Source organism: Misgurnus anguillicaudatus, chromosome 15 (genome assembly GCF_027580225.2).
Source record: "Misgurnus anguillicaudatus chromosome 15, ASM2758022v2, whole genome shotgun sequence".
Classification (NCBI taxonomy): Eukaryota; Metazoa; Chordata; class Actinopteri; order Cypriniformes; family Cobitidae; genus Misgurnus; species Misgurnus anguillicaudatus.
In genome coordinates, this window is record NC_073351.2 from 22,389,563 (window position 1) to 22,412,838 (window position 23,276).

Consider the following 23,276-nt stretch of genomic DNA (forward strand, 5'->3'; position numbering starts at 1 on the left):
AACATTACTTACGTGTAACCAAATCCGGTAAAAATTCTGGGCTATCCAAGATGGCGGCCACACTAATGCGTCAGCTCCAATAGGCAGCATCAGTCTATGAGGCATCTATGTATATAATGTCTATGGTTAAAACAGGCTGTTTAGTTCCTGGGTCTATAAAGCCCCTCCCTCACAAATACTCAATATGCTCAGATTAGTCCCAGTGTGGGGATTGGCTGTTTCGAAAAGTCCCCTTTGCTGTGTGTTCCCAGGGTTTTATGAAAATTAGGGGGTTTGTGATGTCACTAACCCAGGAAGAGGCTTAGTTGTAAGCAATCCAGCCATTCGCTGTAGGTTTAAAAGTGATTTGTGTTAAAGCAGATATTTCCTGTTGCATTAAACTTTTGAGCGCTATAACTTTGCAGATGTTGTTTATGCTCAGACAGCAACAGTACGCACTGCAGTTAAAAAATTGAGTCAGAATCAACTTCACCTTTAAAAAATAAAATTGATAATAAAAAAAATATTATACATCTGATGTATTCATGTAAACTAATTTGCCTATTCATACCATTTACAGTAGGCTATAGATTGATTTTTTATGTATTTTTTATTGTTACATGTGACATATTTAAAGTTTCACAAATGGAACTATATACACAGTTAATTTTACTGTGCACTTAAACAGGGAAACACAGTTGCCGTCAGTAAGACAGGACTAAACGTTTGTGTTGGTGCCAGCCAACAGCAGTTCTTTTAAGTGCGGGTCAGTTAGCGGCCCACTCTGACAGAAAATTGGATTATAACAACGAGCTGTGTTTAAGAAATGAGTTTAAAAAAATGCTCCTCCTCCATCATTCCACTCTTCCCACGAGATCGACTGTTTGACCTCTCGCTCAGGTTCCTGTATTATTCTTTTGCCAACAAAATCTTACTCAGTTACATTAGCGGCCGCTGCGGACATGGCAACATCCAACGAATGCAGGTAAGGTAAAATAAAACAATATGCAAAGCGCTTGATTCGCTGTCTGACTTGCCAATACTATCAAATTGCTATTCTTAACGAGAGTGGCATATGTGATAAACGAATAACGCGTCCTCGTCATGACAAATGTCGTTTTTTATTCTCCAATACCCTTTTTTCAATCAAACCTTTTTGTGACGGACAGAAGCAGATAGCTAATATTAACACGTCGCAGATCATTTGACAATACGCACAGTCAGTGCGGCTGTTTGGATGGCGATAAGATAGTATTCTTCATTATCATATTCATCTGAATCAAGAGAGGAAATGTTGTCGAACGAGTTTAGCCTACTTATATTCATTATGTCTAACATTTATTAAATTAACTACTCTTAATGTAGTTACGTAACATAAACACCTTATTCAGTTTGGACGGTACGCACAGAATTATACGTAGCTCTTAAAGAGGCAGGCTGAGAGATTAAGAGCGAAATCCGATAGGTGCTTTTGCGCCCTTGAAACAATTGCATTGTTTTTCATTGCTTCCATCGACAAGTTTCTTCCAAACACAATTTGTTGAGACACAATTGCTTTACAGATTCTAACATTTCCACTTTAAGAGCTCTCTTTCCTTCGGAGTGAGTATGGGATGTTCACTTGCTATTGGGATTCGCCAAAACCCTGCGTAAAATGACCAGTTACAACCGAGAACATCATGAGTCTTGCCAGGTCTTTTGAAAGTAGTAAATAAAAGGCCAATTGTGCATTTCCATTCAGCCTTTCAGAGTCACACAATGTTTGAAACTCAACCCAGTGCGAGCGCTGAATTGAAAGTGCTGATCCCGCAACAGGCTGCAGCACCACGGACAGCGCATGTCTACTGAACGGCCATTGGCTTTTATACAAGAACAGTAATGAGCAAAGACTTTTGATGATATTTTGTAACTATATTTTGTTTGAGCTGATAAACTAATGTAAAACCTCTGCTCCGTATCCAACTTTAAATGGTAACATGATCAGCAGTTATAGCCACTTGCACACTTAGACACTTTACTGGAAATCATTTACTAGAATAATTGTTATAAGTACCACCCAAATGTGATAGGAGTCAAAGGGTAAATTCAACAAACTCCAACACAATATCATAAGTAATGACAAGGACGAACAATATAGACTATATAAAAACAGTGTGCAGAGCTTCCTCGTTGTTCTAAATGTTGTTGTCAGCTATTGGATTTCGTCCTTGTTCTCACTCTCAAAGCAACTTGATAGGGTCACTGCACATGACAGGCCATTTGACATTAGCATGTGTGCGTATCCAGAACAGACAATTCTGACAGCTACCCATTTTCAAACTAGCAGTTAACTCAAGGAGGAAATTAGTGGTTAGACATAAAAAATGTAATCTTGCATGTATGTAAATATAAAAAAAAAACTATGTTTTGTTTTCATCTAGCTACAGCTATGAGGATTATAGAGAAACAGCAGACTGGCTTCTTGCTCATACAGATTTCAGGCCCAAAGTGGCAATCATCTGTGGTTCAGGCCTCGGTGGATTAGCTGACCTGCTGGACCACAAGATTGCGTTTCCTTATGAAGAAATCCCCCGGTTTCCCCACAGCACAGGTTAGAGAGGTTTTTTCGGTCATATTATGCATTGTTTTTTACTAAGCTACACATCTTTGCTTTGAAAAAGGTAATCATTTATAGCTAATTGATAGTTTTGTTTAATATCCTATTCATTGAATACTAAAAAATAAACAATGAAGAAATTAATATTTTGCATTAATATCTATCAAAGCTAACCAGAAGTAAAGGTTTGACTACCATCCGTTAGGATTTTGCCTCAGTGCTGCTTTTTATTACTTTATGGCAACTATCTAAAAATACTTATACTTAAAATCTACCTTTTCAGTGCAGGGACATAAAGGTCAGCTGGTGTTTGGAGAGCTCAATGGAAAGCAGTGTGTTTGCATGCAAGGCCGTTTTCATTTTTATGAGGGCTATAACGTAGCCACAGTAAGTATCCTTCTGAAACAGCAAAGGGAAAATAAATAAGGCATGTATATTTATACTCTAATATTGCATCAGTCAGTCTGGCCGCCTGCGCACTCAAGAAAATGATGCAGTGATGGATGCAATTTTAACTTAAACGTGTATTAAGCATTATTCGGTTTAATGCTTAAAAAGATAATGAATCAAAGTCAAAGAATAATCCGTTTCTCTTTCCATTAACAATTATAAACCACAGCACTAACACAGAAGTTATTCTGTATTTAACCATTGACCATTTGATATGTTACTAAGCAATTTAAGTATAACAGAGTCAACCTTTGACAACTGTCTTCGTCATCTAGTAACACCTCCTATAAACTTTTACGACAACTTTTAGAGGTTTGTCATGCATATGATCAGGTTAAAAAATGTTCAGCACAAATAGTGTAGTGCTTTAATGATTTATGATTTTTGGGCATGTTGGTATATAAGTGACTGAACTGAGTTTTCTGTGCTTGTGTTGTCGTAAAGCAGTCTACATGCTACAAGAGACTTTTAGGTTTATTCCTGCCATGTAAAATGGCTAATAAACAGTTTAGACGAAGGGCGATAAAAAGTATACAACAAAGTATTAATCATTATTTTAACACACTGTATGTACCGTATATTTTTAAGCTTTAATACCCTGTTTAATAGATGATGAAATTTCATTATGCTTGTTCTCGTATTCTTTTAGGTTACATATCCAATAAGAGTGTTTTTTCTTCTGGGAATTGAGACTCTGATTGTGACCAATGCTGCTGGAGGACTAAATCCTGAATTTAAAGTGGGTGACATCATGTTAATCAAAGATCATATCAACCTTCCAGGTTTTGCAGGCCAAAATCCCCTGTGTGGTCGCAATGAGGACAGGTAAATTATTATATTAAGAGTATATGTATACACTCACCTAAAGGATAATTAGGAACACCTGTTCAATTTCTCATTTATTCAATTATCTAATCAACCAATCACATGGCAGTTGCTTCAATGCATTTAGGGGTGTGTTCCTGGTCAATCTCCTGAACTCCAGACTGAATGTCAGAATGGGAAAGAAAGGTGATTTAAGCAATTTTGAGCTTGGCATGGTTGTTGGTGCCAGACGGGCCTGTCTGAGTCTTTCCCCCTCTGCTCAGTTCCTGGGATTTACATGCACAACCATTTCGATCATTTTAAAGAAGGGTGTGAAAAGGGAAAAACATCCAGTATGTGGCAGTCCTGTGGGCGACAATGCTTTGTTGATGCTAGAGGTCAGAGGAGAATGAGCCGACTGATTCAAGCTGATAGAAGAGCCACTTTGACTGAAATAACCACTTGTTACAACCGAGGTATGCAGCAAAGCATTTGTGAAGCCACAACACGCACAACCTTGAGGCAGATGGGCTACAACAAGAAAAGACCCCATCAGGTAACACTCATCTCCACTACAAATAGGAATAAGAGGCTACAATTTGCACGAGCTCACCAAAATTGGACAGCTGAAGACTGGAAAAATGTTGCTTGGTCTGATGAGTCTCGATTTCTGTTGAGACATTCAGATGGTAGAATCAGAAATGAGAGTAAACAGAATTAGAACATGGATCCATCATTCCTTGTTTCCACTGTGCAGGCTGGTGGTGGTGGTGTAATGGGGTGGGGGATGTTTCCTTGGCACACTTTAGGCCCCTTAGTGCTATTTGGGCATCATTTAGATGCCACAGCCTACCTGAGCATTGTTTCTGACCATGTCCATCCCTTTATGACCACCATGTACCCATCAAAGCTCGAATCATTTCAAATTGGTTTCTTGAACATGACAATGAGTTCACTGTACTAAAATGGTCCCCACAGTCACCAGATCTCAACCCAATAGAGCATCTTTGGGATGTGGTGGAACGGGAGCTTCGTGCCCTGGATGTGCATCCCACAAATCTCCATCAACTGCAAGATGCTATCCTATCAATATGGGCCAACATTTCTAAAGAATGTTGAATCAATGCCACGTAGAATGCAGTTCTAAAGGCGAAAGGGGGTCAAACACAGTATTAGTATGGTGTTCCTAATAATCCATATATATATTAAGTGACTTTATACTGTATGTCATCATATAGATCTGAGATCTTTGAATTGCTTTGGTTATCATATAATGCTAATAAACCTAATTTAATTCCATAAAATGCAAAGAAACTTTGAAGAAGAGCAAAACATTGCAAGAATAATTGAACTTATTTTGATGTTAAATGATTTCTTGATATTCTTTGTTTTGTTATTAAAAATTTGTAATGCATGTCTCTGTAGATTTGGAGTGCGCTTTCCCTGCATGTCTGATGCATATGATAAAGACTTGACACTGCTGGCCAGGAAGACTGTTGAGGAACTGGACTGTGCCTCTTTCCTTCAGGAGGGCGTTTACTGCATGTTGGCTGGGCCGTGCTTTGAGACGATTGCAGAATCCAAGGCTCTGCAGCTGCTTGGGGCAGACGCTGTGGGTATGTACTGTATGATATACTGTAGCATTTTTCTGGAAAGCTGGCACACATCAAAGCGTTCTTGGTAAACGACAAGGAGTCTAATGAGTGCACTATAATTTGCATTGGAACAAATAAATATTATAATGCAAATTTGGGCACATTTGACAGTTTGGCCTGATGATTTCTCTATAATTGTACCCCAGGTATGAGTACCGTTCCAGAGGTAGTGGTCGCTCGACACTGCGGGCTGCGTGTGTTTGGACTTTCTCTTATTACCAACAAGGTGGTGACCGACTATGACAGCAAAGAGAAGGCTAATCATGAAGAAGTGCTGGAAACCACACGCATGCGAACCAAAGACCTCCAAAAGATAATAAGCCACTTGGTGACAAATATGTAGTGCAACCATTTACAACATTCACAAAAAATTTGAGTTTGCTTTTTAATAATAATCTTATAGAGTTTTTCTTTTGATATTTTAACAATGTAGATTTATATGTTACCATATGCTTTTTAATGTATATTGTTCAGGGTTACAGAGTAGCTATATATACTATAGACATTCCAGTGCTTCTTAAGTCTAAATTTAGATCTAGGTCTATTTTGTTTACCTCTGAAAATGTCCATAGCACAATACATAGTGGGGTATTTACTAATACACCACTGTGAGAGGCGTACGAGTTATTAATTTAAGATGTATGTGATGCACTCACGTGGATTTTGAAGAACAACTGAAAATACGCAGCATTACAGAACAATCAGTTTTTGTCAGTCTCGAAAGAAGAGTTAAAGATCAAACTTGAGACTTGATGGAAACAAACACAACTCAAATCCAGTGATGCAATCTTCAGATTGATTTTCTAGTAGAGTTTAAAGCAGGACAGTGGCAATTATTTAACAAATGATCAATTGATCAGTTTTATGTTTTATCTTATTCAATTTTTTGAATCAAAGTTTTATTTTGTTGTCTGCAAATAATAACTGAAGATGTTAATATATAATAACAATATCTCTTTGCACATTTTAGATTATTTTAGAGATAATATGTATAGCAAATATAACAAAAAATACACCATATAATATGTGTTCTGTGGTGAATTATTTCCATAATTGGTATTCAGTTCTTCCCTGTTCCTGTTTTGGGATTCTTTGCATGTTTTGTTGTTTCTAACAAAGCAATAATTAAAGGTGCAGTGTGTAATTTTTAGAAGGATTTCTTAACAGAAATGCAAAATAATCTACAAAACTATATTATCAGGGAAGTATAAAGACCTTTCATAATGAACCGTTATGTGTTTATTACCTTAGAAAAGTACCTTTTTATCTACATACACCGAGGGTCCCCTTACGTGGAAGTCGCCATTTTGTGCCGCCATTTTCCTACAGAAGCCCTTAACGGACAAATATTTTTACTAAGTTGTCTCCGACGATGACATGTTTGTCCTGTGGCAGCTACTGTAGCTTCTCTATGTGTTTCAAAAGCGAGGGGTGAGCAGTGGACTAAGCCGTTGGTTTCAATTCGCAACCTAAAATGTACACACTGCACCTTTAAAAGTCTTTTGCAACACTTCAAAAAAAAAAAAAAAACACTACAGATTTGATCATGCTTAAAGAGTTTTAGGCAAGGCAAGTATTCATATTAAAAGTACAAAAGAGACCAATGATAACAGTTCAGTTTACATTATGCATCTCTACGTTTGCTTTTCTAAGCATGAATAACCAAACAAAATGTTAGACATGCCACCTGACCCCCGGGTCACTACATTATTGATAAATCTCGCCAAGCCACATCTAAAGTAGAGATGAAATTAAATATTAACAACGTCAAGCTTTTGGCAAGTCTGTCACCAAGCAAAAACCTTGAAATCAAATTTAACCCGGACACACAGAGGACATAGAGTTGTATTACAATAATGGTCTCTATTGAAGTTCGCAGGTGCAGTCATACTTTAAATAGCTCTGTCATAACCCATTGCCACAGCTCCCCTGAAGTCCAAGAATGAAAACACATTTTACAGTCAACATTTTACTTCAAAACGCATGCTGGGGTATGTGTAGCATGCAGAAAAGCCATTTATGACACATTGCACATTTACACAATGTGGCGACCATCTGCTGGTAACACAGAAGCTCTTTTAGAGAAAGGAGGGTGAACTGAGGATGACTCTGCCCTTTACAGTAATGGCAGATCCTTTAGATCAATTTGATATTCAGATACATCACAGACCCCTGTTATGCTCTGTCTAGAGTGCGACCTCTCAAAAACATCACAGTTCCTATGTCCCATTACAGAATATGTTACCGTTATGCAATTACTGACAGACCAAGTCCTGAAATATTTAGGATTTGCAGCCGGATATGCGAATGTTCCTTGATGGCTTTCTCGAGGAAGTCGGAAGTAATGATCTGTTTTGATCTTACATGTTTTTGTTCTGCTCTCTCTGGCATATTACCTCATTTAAAATGGTCTTTCTCATTAGTTGTTGAGCTGAGCATTCTTCATTTTGATCTCTTTGTGCGATCCAAACACTAGCAAAGACACTGTAAACTGGTAATGTTATTAAAATCGGTCACTCATGAGGAAAGGAATCATTGATTTAATGGTCGGGTGCTGGTTTCTTCCCAATCTGCTCACTACAATACATTAACATAAATAATCATCTTCATTTTAAACTCCTGACAAACAAATCTGTGATATCTATGATGGTGTAACTGACTTTTAAATCAGAGGTTTGGCATTTCACCCTTTCGACGCAACCCTCCACACTGTATATGCTCCCATCATTTTGCTTTTTCGTTTCGCTTTAATCAGCCACTGCAGTCCTTATGTTTGATGGAGAGCTACGCTTTACTTTCAAGTCTCGCCATCTCTCTCAAATCATGTTTGCCGGAGGAGAGTCAGGAGAAGTGAGAAATCACCCTGGGGACACTTTGGCATTAACCATCTATACATATTCTTGGAAAAGAGGAATCCACTGAAGCAGAAGGACAACATTAGAAAGAAAGATCTCATTTATCCATGTACAGGCTGGAGTTAAGTGAGAGAGAGAGAGAGAGAGAGAAAGAGTAGAGAGGTAATGCAGATCATTGTTCAAAGGTCAATGCATTTGTCATGTACGCATTGATGACTCTCCCGCCCTAAATTGGTTACACCTTGTTTCATCAATACACAGTGAAGTCCAAATGCTTGAGGCCACATTTTATAGCTTGAATTCAAAATCGGATGCAGACCTAAATTTTGGGAATAGGACAAACTGTCACAGTGCATACAGTATATCAAATAGGTATATGCATTTTAAATGTAAATTTATATTTAAAGGGGACATGTCACAAGACTTTTTTAAGATGTAAAATAAATCTTTGGTGTGCCCAGACTACATACAGTATGTGAAGTTTTAGCTCAAAATACCATATAGATCATTTTTTTTAACATGTTAAAATTGCCACTTTGCAGGTGTGAGCAAAAATGTGTCGTTTTTGGGTTTGTCCTTTAAAATGCAAATGAGCTGATCTCTGCACTAAATGGCAGTGCCGTGGTTGAATAGTGCGGATTAAAGGGTGGTATTAACCCCTTCTGATATCACAAGGAGAGACAAATTTCAATTACCAATTTTTCACAAGCTTGCAGAGAATGGTTTACAAAAAAAACTTACCGGGTTGTTATTTTTCACAATTCCTATGTTGATAGAAGCACTGGGGACCCAATTATGATAAGTTCCCGTTAACTGGCATGAAAGTAACTTGCAAATATGAGCAAAACATTAGGCCTACAGAGATTTGTATTTGAGAAACAATAATATGAGGAGTTTTACACAAAGTTTTATATAATATTGTATTTATTTTCACTCTTTTTATTAAGGTACAAATGGGAAAAAAACAGGAAATATGTACAGGAAACACAAAATGTTGTTTTGAACAAATAAACAAAATGGCTTTTCTGCAAGTAAGTAGCTTAAACTCTTTTGTGGATACCTGAATTCCTGAAGAATCTGCATACAGATGTACTTTCTGGTTGTATTCTAATAAAGAGATATAATTATATTCGGTCACAACAATACCATTGCAAAAACAAATCTAATAGTGTCATGGTGGCCTAAGATTTTTGTATGGTGCTATATACAATATAAAGTAGGCAGAACATTCAATATGTTCCCTCATATTTTTCTAATGGCTGTCTTAATCCTAATGCTTAGTCTACTATTTGTTGATTCAACTTAAAAAAAGAAAAGAATGTTACCTACTTGCCTTAAAATTTTAAGTTAATTCAAGACTTTTTTAAGATGTAAAATAAATCTTTGGTGTCTCCAGAGTGCGTATGTGAAGTTTTAGCTCAAAATACCATATAGATAATTAATTATAATAGCATGTTAAAATTGCCACTTTGTATGTGTAAACAAAAATGTGCCATTTTTGGGTGTGTCCTTTTAAATGCAAATGAGCTGATCTCTGCACTAAATGGCAATGCCATGGTTAGATAATGCAGATTAAGGGGCGGTATTATCCCCTTCTGACATCATAAGGGGAGCCAAATTTCATTTTTTTTTCACATGCTTGCAGAGAATGGTTTACAAAACTTAGTTACTGGGTTGATCTTTTCACATTTTCTAGGTTTATACAAGCACTGAGGACCCAATTATAGCACTTAAACATAGAAAAAGTCAGATTTTTATGATATGTCCCCTATTTCTAAAAAAGTTTTGTGTAAAAATTGTTTTGGCAACTAACATTTTTAAGTTGAAATAACTCAAAATTTGAAGGCAACAAGGTAAGTTGAACCAACTTTATAAGTACAGTAAGCAAATAATATTTCTGGGCGACTTTAAGAGCCCACTTTGAGGTTTATCAATCACACAGTAAGGATATAGAGGAAATAAATGCGAGACATCTTTGCTATATATCCACACTCCTAACCTTGGAGTACAGCCAAGATGGGTGACGAGGCAAATGGCATTGACTGACTATTCTTCAATGATCATATTAGTTCACTGTCACTTTCACAGCATATTGATTGACATTTTTGCCCTGTAGATCATATTAGATCCCCAGTCCTTCCATAACCTTTATGAAAGGTTGTCTGTTTAGAGGACGACAGCATTTAGGGATTATGTCAAGGAACACCTTGTGTACACAATTAGTGTGGTCGGATACATTTATCATTCACAATTTTGTGCTGTCATAAGCTATTTTAAATATTGGACATAACTTGTGCAAATCATTCAAATTTGGGGTTTATTTCCTAGCGGAGGAAAAACTACATGCATAGATTATTTTAATTTAAGCAATAGCAAGTCATCTCTTTTTGCATCTAGACATTTGAGCTTAAGGACATTGTCTTCTGCATACAATAAGCAGGCGCTTATAATAAATGCAGCCTTTACCGAAAGCTGTTAAATAGATTCAATGGTGATGAAGATGCTGCTGGGTTTGACTTCTGCAAAGGAAACTGGTGATTTACATGCTGCTTACAGTCAATGAAAAATGAAAGTGTTTATTCCTCAGGATGACTCTGAAACACTTTGGCTCGTGGCAACACTGTCTAGACAGAGTAAACGTATGGATTAATAACCTTCCCAATCACTTTCAACCCTTTCAACCTCAGCTAACCCATAAATTAAATGAGATTGTAAGAATCCTTGTATTTCTTCCTAATGAAATTTAGTTTATGTATTTTTCTCTATAAATGGGATGATTAAGATTTTAAAGATTTATATGAGCGATACAACTGATGGAGTTTCATAAGCTGTTTTTGCCTTTCTCTACATCTAATGCATATCTGAAGTAGTATGTGTAATAAACTACAGATTACATTAATGTCCTCTTTTAACTTAATGGAGCTACAGCCCAGGGTCAGACATATAAAGTCACCCAATTTATAACACCAGCCAGTTTTGGCAAAAACAATCAACCCTTATTGGATGTTGTTCACATTACTACATATTAACAACTTTATTTATTGTAGTGCTTTTGTTATTGTTCGTCGAAGATATATTCAACCAGATTCACATAATTGGACAAGGCCAGTTAGACAGCTCTCAGTCAGATATATCGGTCATCGTCACCTTCGACCTGACTAAGTACCGAATTAACTTGAATGCCTGTTAAGCAAATAATCAAGATGCCCTGAGCGCCAAGAGACTTCTCATAAGTCACCATCTCCCTATGGGATGTGGGAAATGTGATTAAATGTGCGGATTTTTAATTAATCTGGCCTTATTTGAGCCGTTTCAGGAAAGCGGTTGTAATTGGCATTTAAGATTTTTGAGTGGCGCATGGATTGGGTGCTTACACATGGCAGCGAGGATGCAGTAATTACAGCTGAGCTGCCGGGATCCCTGCAGTAAGTGAGCATTACTTCTCCCAGTGCTCTCTTCTCTGTTTCTATGGTGCAGGCAGGAGTCTGCATGCATGACCGCGGTGGAATAATTAGACTTTGATTCCACAGGGACATATGTCTTTTATCACTCCTTGCACTTGTAAGCACCTATGAGGACACAATAACTAGATTATCCAACAATATGACACATATGAATAAGGAATATTAATGAGGAAAATCACATTCTCCAACAATATGACACATTTGACTAAGGAATATTAATGAGGGAAATACAGATGTCATATGCAAATATACTGTAGTCTAAGTTCTTGTGCTATGCAGTAGTAGCCCGTACTACTGTGTGCTCTAAAAATGGTCTGGCGCTACCACTTTTAGCATAGCTTAGCACAATCCACCGAATCCGATCAGTCCACCAGCATCACGCTCAAAAATAACCAAAGAGTTTCGATATCTTTCCTATTTAAAACTTGACTCTTCTGTGGTTACATTGTGTACTAAGACAGACGGAAAATTAAAAGTTGCGATTTTTTAGGCAGATATGGCTAGGAACTATACTCTCATTCCGGCGTAATAATCAGGGACTTTGCAGCCGTAACATGGCTGCAGGAGGCGCAACGATATTACGAAGCAGCCGAAAAATAGTCTCCTTATCTTTCAAGAGCAGGGGAATATTTTCGCGCAGTATGTAAGATCATGTTTCAACAGCTAAATCCTTGATTATTATGCCAGAATGAGAGTAAAGTTCCTAGCCATATCTGCAAATTGCAACTTTTATTTATTCGTCGGTCTTAGAACACGATGTAACTACAGAGGAGTCAAGTTTTAAATAGGAAAAATATCAAAACTCCTTGGTTATTTTTTAGCGCAATGCTAATGGTCTAATCAAATTCAATTGATTATGCCAAGCTATGCCAAAAGTGGCACCGCCAGACCCAGAGATCAGCTAAATGGATTCCAAAACAGTAAGAATTAAATGTTTAACTCTTGGGGAGCTGGAAAATGAGCATATTTTCAAAAAAAGTGGAGTGTCCCTTTAAATCAAATTAGATTCATTTAACTGGGTTTGTCCATATTTGACCCAACCATGGGATGAAACAACCCAGCATTTTAGGACTGCACTGTACCATATATACTGTATTATACTTTTTACATTTATTAAGTATAAATTGTTTGACACTGAGGTTAAACTATAGGTCTTCAAAAACAAATTGGTTTGCAAGGAGTGCAATATAAATATAAAAATATATAAATATAAAACACATCCTTAACTACACTGAAGCGTCAGCTAATATTACGTTGTATGCAACTTTGTATGATTTAATGGATAAACTAATTCTTACCACATACTTCTATAATGCAATAAAATAGCAAAAGAGCTCTGAAATTTCATATCAGTTTTCTCTTAAACTCTCGATGCCCCTAAAACCAGTCATGTTTGTTGTCATTTACAAGCAGCAAATACAAAATTAGAAGAAAAGAGAAAAGTGTAATATAGCCTACACACAGAATAGGGATTCAACGAGCTACTGTAAGCAACTTCGGCACGTGCTGGAGGATGAAAACAATGCTGGAACTACTGCGCCACCCCACGAGCATCGAAGGATTGCAACCACTCCGCGTACTTAAAACCCCTTGCCAAGCGCTGGGTGAGTTACAGTGTGAATTGGACTCTGACTGAGTAAAAGTTCGCACGGGATTTTCTTGTGGACAATAGGACAGATACAGTAAAACATGGCAAACAAAGGACAGCAGGCTCCGTACCTTCACTTGGCAGAGCTGACCGCATCCCAGTTCCTGGACATCTGGAAACATTTTGATGCAGACGGTGAGTCCAGATGCGCTCTTTATTGCAATCATTTTATCATTACTAGAACGTGTTAATTAAGACGTAAATGAATTGAAACATTCTCAAGAAAGTTGTAAAGGTTTAACTCTGACATTTTGCAGAGAGAAATAGTTCGCTATTTGAAAATGACAAGAATTGGGTAGAATGACGTTTTATTTGCGCACCACATGAAAGAAGCATTGATGATGCTAAATAAAGTTAAATTGCTAATACTTATTTAGTAGCCTTCATTAAAAAAAAAACATTTTACATTACTTACATTTTAATTTAAAGATAGGATGCTGGAATTACTAGGGTATTTAAACATTTTTAGTAAACTACCTTTTTGCACAAATCAATATATTGTATAGGCTATACTGTAAAATGACATATGTTTTACGTTACATTAACATAACTTATAATTTGATTTTACTTAAAGGCATAAAGGCATACATAAAGGAAACAACCATTTTTTACAGCAAGACTTTGCGTTTTGTACGCTATGGCAGATACCCTGATAACGTTCAATTATAGGCTATATGTGTTTTTAACTACCAAATTATATACGTTATAGAAATATCTGGGGCCAAGACTGTGCTTTAAAACCTTGTTACAGCCTACAAATTATTTTGGGAATCGCAAGCAGGTGCAGCGTTTTTAAACATCACACTACAGACAGCGGCATCCAAAGTTCACTTTGGCTTTTTACGCACCTTGAAGCATCACTCGTTGCGCGTATGATCGTTCAGCCTCCTCAGCCATCCTTCAAAGATCAATTATTCAGCAAACACGTCAGATGTTTTTACATACAGCAATATAAATATCACTTTCAACAACACTCTTAGAACCAATGTGTTAAAAACAACACATTAGTGTTGATTCTGGGACGACACACTAAATGCGTTGTCCCAGAATTCACCCTGTGTTATTATTGAAACAACACATTTTGTTTTACTTTTAACACAACTTGTGTTATATTTTAACAGAAAATGACACATAATGTGTTAAAATTACACATAATGTGTTAAAAGCTTAACGGACAAAGATGTGTAAAAAATTAACACATCCTTTCTAAGAGTGAAGGCTATTAAAAATAAAGCGCATGGATTCTTTATGTTTTAGGAACATATTCGTTTCTTTAATCTTTCTCATCTGTGAAACATCCATAAATAGCCTAGTATATGCGAATCACTTACCTTGATAAATATTTAAAATAAATAGCCTATAAGCAGCATCATGATCATCAAATAGCCTACATTACAACATTGAAAAGTTGTATGAGGGAAATACCCATAGGTTATATCTCAAACAAGTATTTTTTCTTTAAACTTATTTCCTAAAAGGTAGGTTGATAAAAAAATAAAGCAAGCATGGTAAGAATGAAGAAGATGCAAGTTAAGTCTCTGAAAAGGGTGTATGTTTAGTTATACAATAAATTAGTAAACAACCTATTTACTATTTTTTTTATTTGGATCATGTCTATCAAAATACTCTGCCTTTCAGAGTATCTTGTAGATATCTTGTAAAGGTTATATGAGTACTTGTTATCATTTAAAATTCTCACTAACTCAAGTGCTATGATGTTTTAAAATTTTGTCTATTTTATTAGTAGTATTCCAATATAATACATTAAAATGTGGTATAGTTTAAAATGGCTACACCAGCACATCAGATAAAATTTCAAGATGGCTGACCATGCCAGAAAATACATAGATGTGCAGAAGAGAGACTATAATCAAAGTCAAAGGGCTTATAATTCAAATGGATAGATGTAAATAATTCCAATTATCTCACAGGCCATATTATACATGAGCACATCTAATGTCTTTAAACATTGATGTTTCCAAAGCTACGAGATCTATATAACATTAAAGATTATAAATGGTCATATTACCTCTCAAAATGTCAGAACAACCTTATATTGACTGCTATGCTCAACAGGATCAATGTATGCGTAAACATGCATTGCACATAACAATATAGGAGGTTCATTATTTTGCACAATCAATGTATGCATATGTTCTGTGTTTAGTCTCTTTTGGTAATGTCAGATACATTGCAAATGCATGCAGCTTTTTTACCCTGCATTTCTTAGTAATGCAGATATTCTAGATAAAATTTATTATAAATTAAAGAAAAGGAGATTTTCTGTTAGTCTGCTGTCTACAAATGACAACACAATTCACTGACACCAAATTATTCAGGAATTACACAGAGAGACCATATTAAATGATGCCGTTGAGTGTAACACAGGGAACAGGTTTATTTATAAACCTACTACCTCCACTTTAGTCCTTAATTCTTACATTACAATCACTTTCTGTTATAGAGTAAACCGTATTTGGCCAAATACACAAACCCCCATTCTAAACATCTACACGGACATTTGCGTTGCATAAATGCCAATTTCCTCGCATGGGGAATTACCCCAGATGGTAATATTATATTTATTTTTGGAGGCATTTAAGCAGTATTCTCTGAAGCATCAAGAAGAATCTCACTTTTGTCTTTTTTTTCAAATAAATGGCCTTAAAGCCTTATACTGAAAGGCCCCCAATTAAAGTGGAAAAGAGAAAGCCATCAAAGCTTAACTGGGAGAAAGTTTTTAATTAAGAACTGTGTTAGTTGGATGGGGTGCCAGCCAACAAACCAATCTAGAGTTAACCAGCTTCAAAAGTGTCCAATCTCATTACTTAACAGATTTAAAGATAGTATCTAATCTAGCCATAAAATGCTAAACATCATTAATGACAATGCAATCTCAGCAACTTCTGAAGCATATTTCCTTATATTACAGGAAATGGCTACATTGAGGGTACAGAGCTTGAGAACTTCATTAGTGAGCTTGAGAGCGCACGGAGAGGGACAGGTGTGGTGAGTATGCAAAGATATTAATATTAGCAGAGACACATGTCATTGTGAAACCAACAGGCCACGATTAAATCTATGTAATCCCAAACCAGTCCATTTTATTATAGACTTATAGGGTTTGCACATTGAAACACTACCTGATTAAATATTCAATAAACAACTTAAACTATTGATCGAAATCTGCAATGTCACTCATTGCACCGATGAGAACTGCAATCTGTTTATCCAAGCTTACAAAGCAGCATTGGTTCAATGTGTGCTATGACATTAGGGTGGGACAATGACATCCATTTTTTCGCAAGCATACACAAATCAAATAGTTAAACACAGCACACATAACTATTCAGAAAGACTTCCCTGTTTTATTAACAATCAAACGAGCTTTGGAAACCACATATCACTTTGCACCGTTTTTTAATGAAGTCAGTAATACTATTTTACTATCTGCCTTACTGTTTTTAATGCATAACACTCTTTACACAATCAAATAGTGAATGCTACTCTCTCCATCTTGAGATGAAAGATAATCTTTACCAATAATTAAAGAATGTGTAATCATTTTATCTGTTGTGCCTTTATAATGCAGGACCCTTCAAATGCAGCCTTTAGAGATAAGATGACAGAGTTCATGCAGAAATTCGACCAGAACAAAGATGGGAGAATTGAGATGGCAGAGGTAGGAAAAACACATTATCATGACGGATACTCTCCGAGATCTCAGTCTCACCCCCCAACATGCTTACAGAGGAACACTAATGCCTCTCATCACTTTAGCTTATCGCTGTAATAGTAATACAACTGTCCAAAAGCCCCAAATCTCAAATGTAAGTTTTCCATTTTTTCTGTTTTCCCATCAGTTGGCTCAGATCTTGCCCACAGAAGAGAACTTCCTCCTCTGCTTCAGACAGTTTGTAGGATCCAGCACTGAGTTCATGGCAGTAAGTGATTTCATCTTTTATACGTTTTATAAGTCTATTATGAAAAGATATCTTTACACACAAACAGTAGCTTTACTCTCCTACGCCATTCAAATATCTCATACGTCTGTTCGTCATGATCTCATCTGTGATATTTTGTGCACATCTGAAATTGACTGCCTCGATTTATTGTGTGAATCAGAGAGGGTACAACTAATGAAATCGTGAGGTTTTTGAATCATAGGCCTTTTAAAAGAATAGAATGAATAAGTACAAACTTCTATTTTCAGCATCATATATTATGGATGTGCTGCTGTAATTCTCTATAGACCTGTAGATGGAAGCATCTATCTTTGATAAGAGCCTGTGATGGAAACAAGGCCAACTGCTAGATTAAAACATTCATTAAATGGCATTACAACCTCCTTGTTCTTATAATGCACATCTGCTTCGAATATGAAATATATATAAAATACAAATGATGCCTTTTAATTCATGTAAGAATAACTTAATCCACTTCACTCAAGTCTTAATACATTTCAGGACAAAGCATACACAAATTAATTAATTTACATAGCTATATAGAGATATAAACAGTTGTAACAGTTATAAAACCTTTGTATGTTTGTCTGTATCCGTAGGCCTGGAGGAAATACGATACAGACCGCAGTGGCTTTATCGAGGCTAATGAACTGAAGGTAAGATTCCTATGATTTGATCTATGGGGCTTTAAAAAACATCCTTAAACATGCTCCCATAGCCACTTATTTGATTAGTCCTCTGGTATTACTTTCAAACGAATAGATCAGAATAGTGAACGCAGAACAGAGGCGATGAGGCAGATGGAAACTATGCAAATCTTCATGGGTTTGGTGGCTGCCATGCGAAGTATACAAATCACTACATTTGTAAACAAAGCAAATGAAGCAACAATTGCTGAAGAGTAAATGACCTTAAAGGTGCAGTGTGTAATTTTTAGAAGGATCTCTTGACAGAAATGCAAAATAATGTACAAAACTATATTGTCAGGGGTGTACAAAGACCTTTCATAATGAACCGTTATGTGTTTATTACATTAGAATGTGACCTTTTTATCTAAATACAAAGAGGGTCCCCTTACATGGAAGTCGCCTTTTTGTGTCACCATTTTTCTACAGAAGCCCTTAACGGACAATTTTTTTTACTAAGTTGTCTCCGACAATGGCATGTTTGTCCGGTGGCAGCTACCGTAGCTTCTCTTTGTGTTTCAAAAGCAAGGGATGAGCAGTGGACTACGCCGTTAGTTGCAATTCGCAACCTCACCACTCGATGCCGCTAAAATTTACACACTGCACCTTTAAGACAAATAAAGTACATCTTATAGGGACCAACAGATGCTTCTTAAGTGAATAAGAGGACATCCCAAACGAAGGTTTTGTAGTCAGTAGCAATTGCTATAGAAGTAGAGGGGGTTTGTGAGATTATGACAGAATTGGCATTATAATGGCTTAATAAAATAAATGTATGTTATTTTAAATGTGTTACGAAGAGAAATAACAACAATAGAAAAACGTGGATATTCATTATATTTATGTTAAAAGGTTAGCATTACCTAACATCTCAGGAGTATTTTAAGAGTACATTATGTTGGTATGTAAGGTTAAGATTATATCATACATTTGTTTTAGTCATAGGCAGTGGCGGCCTATGACTTCTTTTTTCGAGGGCGCTCGATGCGAAGTTCGTCACAACATGTATGTAGCCCGTCATGTGTGTGGTTCGTAATTTCAAAATATGTGTTCTGCGCGGGGAGTGAATATATGTGCATTACGTGTCTTGTCAAAATAAATGCCTGCTGCAGACGTGTCTAAAGGGTTTATGATAAAAGAGACGCTTGGGTTTGCCAGATACTCTCATGCGTAATCAGTTTACTGTTAAGGGAGTGTCTTGCGTGTATTTTGTGAACGTGAGCGTCTCTTTTATCATAAACTGTTTTGATGCGTGTGCAGCAAGCACTTATTTTGACAAAACACGTGATGCACATGGTTAACATGACGCAGCAAACACATATTTTGAAAACACGAGCAACACACATGACACTCCGAACACTTATTTTGAATTTGCGCCACTCGGATGAGCAGTCACGAGCCGCCATTGGCATAGACTTTTATATGAATAGCATCACCTATTTAAATTAAATGTTGATTAAAACTTTCCTTGTGACTGTTTTACTCCACACAGGGCTTCCTCTCTGACCTGCTTAAAAAGGCAAACAGACAATATGATGAGCAGAAATTGCAGGAATACACACAAACAACAGTAAGTAGATTTTTCCTAACAAGCATTACAAATGTCAAACTTCACCTTTATTTTATAAGGTTTGAGCTGCTTGTCATCATGTTTGAGTGATGTTTGTGCATGCACTGACTCACAAGTGTCTGCACTACAGATGTGCTAACATATGTTCAGTCCTGAAACACACTGAAAGCAAAACAGCTGGAGATTTTAGTTGACCGCTACCTATTGTGTAGGACAAAATAAAGTATAAGAAATGCTGAAATAAGAAATATTGATTTCATAAAGCAAAATGTTTCGAAGGATGTGTTTTTATAAATGTTGCTGAGCTTGATTTTCTCTCACTCTGCCTCTAGCTCAAGATGTTTGACCTGAATGGTGATGGAAAACTTGGTCTGTCTGAAATGGCAAGGTAGGTTTGTGGCAAAATTGGGGGAAAAATTCTACAAAACACATATGAGATGAGCCAACTGACTAAGTCTTTATTCTGTTTACTTTAAGGCTCCTGCCTGTTCAGGAAAATTTCTTGTTGAAGTTCCAGGTAAGATCACAAAAGACGATAAACATAATTAAGTCTAAACTGAGTTCCCGAGTATAAAAAGTCTTATTCTGTTACTAAATAAATGTTATTTTATTGTTCAACAGGGTGTCAGGCTGACTGCTGAGCAGTTTAATGCCATCTTTGTGTACTATGACAAGGTAGAGTACATATTCCAAAAGGCTGAATGTTTGTCACAGTGTTATAGGAAATTGTACAGATGTGTTAAGAACGCTGTAAATGTTGATCTTAGCCTGCTTTGTGAATGCCTCCCGAATGCAAAACAGCATCCCCATTTACGTGTGCAGGTAAATGAGCAGAGGCACGTGCACCTGTTTCTCTGCCCACAGTTTGAGGGCATCATCATTTGTCTACCAATGCCATTATGAGGAACCTGATTTAAAATGCAAAACTAAAAGCACATTCACAACAGTTTAACTGCCAACCGCAAGTAATTACAGAAATCCCAATGAATATTGGTGCAAGGTGAAAAATGCTATTTGATACTCTAATACCGCAAGTTTGTTTGCGAATGTTATTTGCAATGCGGTCATCTTTTCAAGTCTACAACTTTATCCAGTTAAACAAAACACAAAGATGTTTCGAAGCAGTCTAATTTAATAAAACACAATTTATAAAACGGGCAGTTCTGGTTCTTCATTCTGATTGGTTGAAACGCGTTCTAAGCCGTGATAAAATACACCAGTAACCCCACGGTTCAGACCACATTACAGGAGTATCACTGCGCCACTGTTAATAATATAAATAAACACCACATATTGTAAATAAACACCACAGTATTTAATCATATTTTTAATTTGTCTACAATTGCACAATTAATGGCGATATCCAGATAACATATCCAACACTGAAAACACAGAGTGTAAGTTTTGATAGCTTTGAATCTGATCTCTTACATAAGTTCTTCACAAAAATGTAATTATCTCCGTTTTTATATAAAAAATTTGAGAGGTGATAAGACAACAAATAAAGGTAGGATTAAACGTTTTTTTTTTTTTTTTTTTGAAAGCGCATGGTCTGTTGTTTCATTTGATATTTTATGTTTATTTAAAGAAGATAATTTTTCTGCAAGACATTAAACTAAAACTGGGTGGCAACTTAAAAAAAAAAAAACGCTGACGGGGAAAGAGTTCAGCATGCTTACAAGCATATTTGATTATCACTTCAACAGTTGCACGATATAAATGTTAATGTATAAATTAGATGAATGGTGATTTATAAAGTAAACACCACAGTCTTAAATCATATTTTCATTGTGTCTTTGCTGCATCTCGTTGGTTGGGAACTGCGCTCTGTTTCAGTCACACTTGATTCTGAGGAACTACTTTGTTTGGAGGCAGAGTAATATTTGTACTAATATAATTACAACTTATTTGTTTTTTATTTTAATTAAATCCCGCTAATGTTATGCATATGAAGTAACCGTTTTATAAACGCAATAAACCCCTCGAAGCTGTGGGGTTACAGTGCATTTTATAACAGCTAACAACGCCCCTTAGCTGTTATAAAATGCACTGGTAGCCCACTGCTTCTTGGGGTTTATTGCTTTAATATGTGAGCATAGAGAATCAATAGATATTGAAAGATAATAACTCTATCTCAATAGTGCATGTGTAACACTATACATTTCATGTAGTTACTTTGGTAATATAATGTAACACTCTTTCAAAATGTACCAATTGATAAATACATTGAATCAGGACTGATAAGCATATTCGACAGCTGTGTGAACTGTTTAACTTGTCCTCAATGTGCAATAGCTGAATAAAACTGATGTTTGTTCTGTTTTTAGGATGGAAATGGCTATATTGATGAACAGGAGCTGGATGCTCTCCTGAAGGACCTTTATTTGAAGAACAATAAGGTGAGATAAGAAGCTTCAGAATAATGATGTACTCTACACAGTAACTTCACATCACATACTCAGTGCAGTAGATAATGGAGGCAATGGCATGTGACTGCGGTATTGTGATTGTATTTAACCTCAGGATGTGGATTCTAAGAGCCTGGCTGGTTATAAGCAGAGCATCATGGCACTGTCGGATGGAGGGAAACTGTACCGTTCCGAGCTGGAGATTGTTCTGTGCCGGGAACCCATTCTGTGAATCGAGGCTTCCTGACCTCCATTTCAGCTCTGTTCCAGCCGCCTGACTACTGTTAGCGTGTGCATGTGCCGGGCACCCCGTCCCTTCTCTCGATATGAGTTCTGAATGAGTGCACACAAAAGCACAAAATCTCCTCTCTTATCTCTTTTTCTTTTTTCCTTTCCACAACCCGTCGCCACTGCTATCCTGTGCCTAAAAAAAACTAACCCAGCTATACGATGCCCTCTGCTCAATTTTTAAACTATATATTTAAAGACGAGTCTTTCGGAAAGAGTAGCGGACTAATGGTCTGATATATGATTAGGTATGTGATACTGTATATTCGGAGTGCTTGGCTTCAAATTCATCTTCTGGTTTTTTCCTTCTGTTTGGTTTCCTCTTCAATTTAATTTTGTTATTATGTATCATTTTATTTATTCATGCTTTTTTGTCTGATTCTTTTTGAGGATGTGATTAAGAGGATAAATAAAAGTTATGTGATAATAGATGTTTCAGTTTTCAAATAATTTGTTCATTATATGAGAAAAAATTGGTTTTATTGCTAAGGTTAATAAATTAACTTCACAGGAACTTCTACAGAACATCATTCACTCTTTATGGGTGTTGCTGGATGAAAACGTTATATTTCAAGTAAAACTTCATCTTAAGTGTGAAAAGATGCATTTACACTACGATGCAATAAATAATTGAAATGTCATTCGTCTTACATAGCAGAGTGTGTAACTCCTATAAATTAATTATCAGAACATGAATAATTCATCCAAATGCATATGTTTTCAAAATGCCAGAGCCGAACACATACACTGTTTCCATTAACTGTTCACGTTGCCAGAATGTTAATAGTTTGATTACAACACTTTGCATTTCCACAATCATAGTTTAAATTCCATCAATGCAATTGCCTATAGTAATTATTCAGGAAACTGTATTTCTAATATCATATTATACTTTCAGTTTCACAGCT

The 23,276-nt window shown here is 36.4% G+C and overlaps 2 protein-coding genes across 3 annotated transcripts; both read left to right on the forward strand.

Annotated features, from left to right (window-relative positions):
• Positions 1-694: 694 nt before the first annotated feature.
• pnp6 (purine nucleoside phosphorylase 6) lies at positions 695-6,513 on the forward strand. 2 transcript variants are annotated; one of them, XM_055174944.2, is made up of 6 exons: positions 801-964; positions 2,400-2,569; positions 2,859-2,962; positions 3,675-3,850; positions 5,255-5,445; positions 5,631-6,513. In XM_055174944.2, exons 1-6 carry the CDS (start codon positions 942-944, stop codon positions 5,825-5,827), a joined length of 861 nt encoding a protein of 286 aa, XP_055030919.1. In that variant the 5' UTR covers positions 801-941; the 3' UTR covers positions 5,828-6,513. The 2 variants fall into 2 exon arrangements, with proteins under 2 accessions (XP_055030920.1, XP_055030919.1); XM_055174945.2 differs by lacking the exons at positions 2,400-2,569; positions 2,859-2,962 and having other exon boundaries at positions 695-964.
• A 6,887-nt stretch (positions 6,514-13,400) lies between these two features.
• On the forward strand, positions 13,401-22,799 carry calb2a (calbindin 2a). The gene is made up of 11 exons (XM_055174939.2): positions 13,401-13,586; positions 16,384-16,460; positions 17,044-17,133; positions 17,315-17,395; positions 18,016-18,072; positions 19,595-19,672; positions 20,005-20,060; positions 20,150-20,189; positions 20,294-20,347; positions 22,000-22,071; positions 22,196-22,799. Exons 1-11 carry the CDS (start codon positions 13,493-13,495, stop codon positions 22,310-22,312), a joined length of 816 nt encoding a protein of 271 aa, XP_055030914.1. The 5' UTR covers positions 13,401-13,492; the 3' UTR covers positions 22,313-22,799.
• Positions 22,800-23,276: the final 477 nt, after the last annotated feature.

Excerpts from the sequence above, each read along its gene's own strand:
- calb2a (XM_055174939.2), top strand. The coding sequence starts at position 13,493 with ATGGCAAACAAAGGACAGCAGGCTCCGTACCTTCACTTGGCAGAGCTG. Across the intron at positions 17,134-17,314 it reads GGAGAATTGAGATGGCAGAG|TTGGCTCAGATCTTGCCCAC; the intron begins GTAGGAAAAACA and ends TTTTCCCATCAG. Across the intron at positions 20,190-20,293 it reads ATTTCTTGTTGAAGTTCCAG|GGTGTCAGGCTGACTGCTGA; the intron begins GTAAGATCACAA and ends ATTGTTCAACAG.
- pnp6 (XM_055174944.2), top strand. The coding sequence starts at position 942 with ATGGCAACATCCAACGAATGCAG. Across the intron at positions 2,963-3,674 it reads AGGGCTATAACGTAGCCACA|GTTACATATCCAATAAGAGT; the intron begins GTAAGTATCCTT and ends GTATTCTTTTAG. Across the intron at positions 3,851-5,254 it reads TGTGGTCGCAATGAGGACAG|ATTTGGAGTGCGCTTTCCCT; the intron begins GTAAATTATTAT and ends ATGTCTCTGTAG.